Source organism: Triticum urartu, chromosome 6A, assembly GCF_056163025.1.
Source record: "Triticum urartu cultivar PI428250 chromosome 6A, HENAU_Tu73, whole genome shotgun sequence".
NCBI classification, from domain to species: domain Eukaryota; kingdom Viridiplantae; phylum Streptophyta; class Magnoliopsida; order Poales; family Poaceae; genus Triticum; species Triticum urartu.
Genome location: NC_141878.1, coordinates 392,012,565 through 392,018,564, shown reverse-complemented (window position 1 = coordinate 392,018,564; position 6,000 = coordinate 392,012,565). Strand labels below are relative to the sequence as shown.

Sequence of the window (6,000 nt, the reverse complement as noted above, 5' to 3'; positions counted from 1 at the left end):
GTAGGAAATTTTTGAAATATCACGTTCCCTACAAAAGGGAGCAGGAGCCCTCCCGCCGGTAAGGGTCGGGGTCCACTGCGCCTCCATGGTTCTAAGGCCATAGGAGATTAGGCAAATCAATGGCAGCACCGGCAGGAGGCAGGGAAATCATAGTCGCTTGGGCAGTCTCTCATGGAGGAGGAAAACGCTTAGGCAAGTGAACATAATGCTAGGGGCTACTGGAGATATTGCCCAAAAATTGGATGAGCAGCTACTACAACTTTTACACGATGGTATTCAAGCCATCAACATTATCCCCTCTTCTACATGGTGGATTCATTTCAATACTAATTAAGCAGTCCTCCATCCAACATGTTCTGTTCTAGATGCTTAATGCGAAAATCACACTGGACACACTTATTGTTTTTGTCAATATGATCACCACTTTTATCAAATATAAAAGGATGGCACAACAAAAAATTAATGTGTTAGTATAATTTATGTTTTATAGTTCACTAATTGGCATGAACTAAATATGACATCCCAAGATGATGAGTCACCCGCCATTCCATCTCGATCCAGCTCTCGATTCAACCCTTAAATATGTACCAGCCGTTACTCCCGGTTTCGTTATGCAATAACAGACATTATATATAATATTTTATACCTCTAACAGGACAAATTTCTTTTTTGAAAAATTTCTTCAGCAATAATTAACATCAAAGTAGATCTCTCAACCCTTGTAACGGCTGGTTCAGTGCATCGCAAACCAAATATTCTAGGACGTCGATAACACTTTGTTTGGCGTTGCTCACATTTTGTTTCTAAACTTCTCATCTTGAACTGGATATCGCAACCATAACAATTTTTATTATTTCTGATGTTCATTGTACAGTTATGATTAAAAATGAATAGATCGGAAGTTTTTTTTTTGAAAAAAACCGCATAGTTGGTCACTTACTGGTCGCGACCAAGAAACAGAAAGACTAAATTTGATGTAGCGAAGTACTCCGGCTTCGTCTTGAAACCATTTGCCCCTGCTCCGTCTTCAGTTAGCGGCATCTGTTGGCAGTGACATCCGTCGAAGCCGGCTGCACCCTGGCGCCTGCCACATCTCTTTGGAGCGTAGGAACCCGACGTGCACCGCCTCCATCCGCTCGCGCTGGCGCGTGGCCAGCTCCTCCAGCATGAGCCGCCGCACCAGCGCGTGCCGCACCACCGACCCTCTGTACGACGGCGGCGCCGAAGCAGGCATACCGCCAGCATACCTCCTCCTCCTCCCCCTCCTCCTCGGCACGGGCGGCGCAACGTCGACGTGGACGCCCAGGAGGACGGCCTCGTAGGAGCACGCCGGGGCGCAGAGGCATAAAATCCTCGCGAACCCTAACGCCGCGGCCTTGGGAGAAGACCAGCAGCGCGGCCTCTCATCCGCGGCCGCCGCAGCCGGCGGCGGCGGCACCACGGCGGGCTGCATCCACAGGTGCAGGCAATCGAACGCCCACCCGTAACACGAGCGCGTCCTGTCAGCGCCCCCCGCGAGCGCGTTCCTGCATCAAACGCGCGCACGATCACCATCAAAACCATCCGGAATAAACAGATCTGAGCACGCAATATGCATCTATAGCGAGTAGAACTGCGAATCGTGCCTTCCTCTCACAAAGATAACGAAATGCACAAAATATAAATAAAGAGCAGTGATCTTACGGCCTTCCTCCAGAGAATAACGAAAACAGAATTTAGAGACAAAACACTGTGATCGACAAAGATGACGAGATTCACACAAAAAACAGTGATCTTACGGCCTTCCTCGTCAAAAAGGATAACGAAAACAGAATTAGAGACAAACACACTGTGATCCTCTGGTGTGTGAGGGCTAGTGATGTACGCACGATGCACGGCTTGGTTGCCCGCTGCTGGAGCCACCCCGCTGCTGCGCCATCAGGATTCAGGAGTACTCAACCCCCGTAAACGAAGATCAAAGCAGATGGAACTCGGCTTCTCACTTCAGTACTCCTCCTGATGTTGCCACTCGTTGCACAGTTTGGGGCCCTTTATACAATGCTTTTGGGGGTGGTGTTAAGAGTGATTTTTCAATTGGGTCGATTTTATTCAACATTAATTGACCAGGGACGATATCTATCCTTGGTTACTTCCACGATATATCATTTGCATAGAGCAAATTAAAGGAGTACATTTATGATCCTCGTCCGTTTTAGATTACAGGTTGTAAAGTTTTGGCCGGGCCGCTGACCAGCGTTACAACCGTGGAAAATGGAAATGCCAGGGAAAAAATAGTCAATGCAGGGGATGTTTTGGTAAAAATGGAAAAAACGTGGTCGGCAGAATTCGAACCTGCGCGGGCAAAGCCCACATGATTTCTAGTCATGCCCGATAACCACTCCGCCACGACCACTTTTTGTGTTTAATAACTGCAGTAATTAATGCCTTTGTTTCAAAGGAATACGTAAGCACGGGTCAAGGGTTGGACCCTTTTTTTAGCACGTAGCATTACAGTGATACCATTTATGAACCAACATTTTGTATGGAACCAATCGATCCTTTTGTGAAGTTTTTGGTGAGAATTGTTTGGGCAATGTAGTGCTCACTAAAAATCAACGGTCTAGGTATTTCTTCCTGCAAGAAATCAGTGGGAAGATATTTACGTTTCTAATGAGCAACTTATTCTGCCGCAATCCAGTGATGTTGTCCCTCAATCATGAGCAAAAATCTTTTATTTTGTAGATATGTTGATGAATCTGCTATTTCTAATATATTTTGTGGTTTTCCGCAAGAAATAAATATATTTTGTGGTCGATTAGATATTTCTAGGGCGTAATATATGATGTTCCGTGGTTTAATTCAGAAATTGGTATAGTTATGAGAGAAAATTGCATGTGGTTCACTATGCTCAAAATGCGTGTAAATCCAAGGTCAATTGCCGTGAAAAATAGTCCTAGTAATTCATGGAAATAAATGCTAATCACGGCAACGTTGTGACATAATGTGCATTGTTTATTTTATGTGCCACTTGCAATTATGAATCCCTCCAAACTCTATTCCTCCCAGGAATCTTGGATGTTGGTTACTCCACTTGATATTAGACGTTTGTCCTAGGCTGTCGGTCAGATGCGGCGGGTGCTGCGGAAAACCAGCAACTGAGTGCGAGATTTAGTGTGGCTTTGAAGTTCCGTGTGAAAGTCAGGGTGAGCCTAGTTGTGGCAGCTCATGGCGCTTTCCTTTGTTTGGAATCGGTTATTTGTCGTTTCCGGCTTGTTTCCCTTTTTGGGTTTTCATTTCCTCCCTTTTTGGTTCTTTGTGGTGTACTTTGAGGAGGAGGTGGGAGTATGGGCAATTGGGATACGTTATGATGGGCTTATGTGGGTCGTCGGGGGATTTGTAGCATTCGTCATAAAGTAGCATTGACGACGGCTACACACGTTCTTCATGACATGGTGGTAGAAAGAAATCATTTATAGCATCCTGGTTTGACTTGTTTATCAAGGATTAGTTACATTTTTACATTATTACATGCATACCATTTTCAGGGATTAGATCTCTTTCTACCGAGGAAATGATTAACCCTAACTGTAGGGTGGCTGCAGCATTCAAACAAGGGCATTGCATATTTGTGCTACATGCTCATCCACATCATGTTCATTCTAATGCCTCACCAAGACTGTGATTTTCTGATCTGGATGAATGATTTCTCTATGTTTATTTTCTTTCAGAGGTTTAATAAGTTATTTAAGATCATTATTTTCCTTAAATACTTGAAATGTAAAGTCCATACTCTAAATGCTATGTGCTAATGATGTTGTTTCCTCTACTCTGTAGAATATTCAATGTGAAATGACATCAACAATGTTTTGGTGTTAGTATTTCATGTATCAATTACTCTTTATTTCGTGCATATCTCTTTATTATATTCATCTGAGATGAATATGAAGAATTTTATCTTGTCTATAAGCTTACACACAACATGATATTTGTCTTTTGACCCTCTATGTTGGAGCTAGAGGCACTTTTTTTTTATCATTTGTGCATGTGACATAGTAAGAGTTATATTTTTATACAAACAATATCATAACTTGTTTAACAATGAGCATGTGATGTATTTGGTTGTACCTACAAAATGTTAAGTCTCCAAAATTCTTTAGCTTCATACTGTCTTCTTACAGGCAAAATATAGGTGTAGGACACTGCAAGACTTCTTGAGATGGGTGTATCAAAGGGTTTCCTCGGTATGATTGAAAACATTGAGCATGCATTGGCAGTCAATTTTTTCCGTACAGCCTTGCATGAACAATTCAAATGACATTGTAAAGATGCAACCATCATTCATAAAGTTGTGGCACCAAATGACCTTTGCATTTGGCATTCGTATTTTGGTTTGCTAGGATCTCACAGTGACCTGAATGTTTTGCAAAGATCTCTTCTATTTTCAAGGCTTGTTGGTGGGGAGGCACTACCGGTGAACTTCAAAGTCAATGGGTATCATATATTCTTCATGATCTACTTTTGTCAAGACAATATCAAACCCTCAAGGTAACAAGAGAGTTCACTTTGTGAGGCATCAAGAAGCATGTAGAAAGGATGTTGAGCAGGCATTTGGGGTTCTGCAAGATCGCTTTCCCATTGTTTGTGGCCATGCAAGATTCTGACACCAATAGAATTTATGGCGCATCATGACCACATGTGTGATCCTACATGACATGATCATAGAGGAGAAGCAGGAATAGCCCGAATACTTTCACTATAAGAATGAGGGAAACAAAATTTATATACTGTCTATTCATCCAGAGAGGGATGAACAATGACTCCAGAAATTTCTTGAAATGCATAACATATTGAAAACCACGTGGGGCATGAACAACTTCGTGATGACCTTGTTGAACATTTGTAGGCGCTCCTTGGCAAATAAACTTCTTCATTGAACCCATAGACTTCACTATCCAAGCATTACCGAACGTTAAGTGTGTGACCCTACGGGTTCGAGAATCATGCAGACATGACCGAGACACCTCTCCGATCAATAATCAATATTGGGACATGGATGCCCATATTGATTGCCACATATTCAATGAAGATCTTTATCGGTTGTACCACGATGCCGATGATTTAGTTAATCCGATATACAATTCCCTTTGTCCGGCGATATATTACTTGTCCGAGATTCGATCGTCGGTATCGCCATACCTTGTTCAATCTTGTTACTGGCAAGTCTATTTACTCATTCTGTAATACAATATCCCCATGACCAAACTCATTGTTCACATTCTTGCAAGCCATTCATGGTGTTTTATTACCGAGAGGGCCTAGAGATATCTCTCCGTCACACGGAGCGACAAATCCCAGTCTCGATCCATGCAACCCAACAAACACTTTCCGAGATACCTGTAGAGCACCTTTATGATCACCCGGTTATGAAGTGACGTTTGATAACCCACAAAGCATTCTTATGGTATTCGATAGTGGCATGATCTCACGGTCTAAGGAATTGATACTTGACACGAAGAAAGTTGTAGCAAATAAACTAAGTGATACAATCTTATGCTAAGCTTACGGTTAGGTATGTCCATCACATCATTCTCCTAAAGATGTGATCCGTTATCAAATGATAACTCGTGTCTATGGTTAAGAAACCTTACCCATCTTTGATCAATGAGCTAGTCTAGTAGAGGATCACTAGGGCACGGTGTTGTTTATGATCCACACATGTATTTAAGTTTCCGGTCAATACAATTCTATAATGGATAATAAACATTTATCATGACCTGGGAAATATGGTAATAACATCTTTATTATTGCATCTAGGGCATATTTCCAACATTCTCCTGCTTGCACTAGAGTTAATAATCTAGTTTACATCATAATGAACCTAACACCGATAGAGTTCTGGTGCAGATCATGTTTCTCTCATGGAAGAGGTTTAGTCAACGGGTCTGCAATATTCTGATATATATGTACTTTGCAAAGTTTTATGTCTCCCTCCTTGATGTAATCGTGGATGGAGTTGAAGCG

General features: G+C 42.2%; 1 protein-coding gene and 1 non-coding gene across 2 annotated transcripts in view; both read right to left on the bottom strand.

Moving 5' to 3' along the window:
* Nucleotides 1-900: 900 nt before the first annotated feature.
* LOC147965361 (uncharacterized) overlaps nucleotides 901-6,000 on the bottom strand; it is a 94,139-nt gene continuing 89,039 nt past the window's right edge. The window contains exon 2 of the mRNA XM_087530426.1: nucleotides 901-1,526. Coding sequence (XP_087386552.1) covers nucleotides 1,028-1,526 — 499 coding nt within the window. The 3' untranslated portion in view covers nucleotides 901-1,027. The remainder of the gene's footprint in view (nucleotides 1,527-6,000) is intronic.
* TRNAS-AGA (transfer RNA serine (anticodon AGA)) lies at nucleotides 2,311-2,392 on the bottom strand. Its single transcript has one exon. It is a non-coding gene; the product is annotated as a tRNA-Ser (tRNA).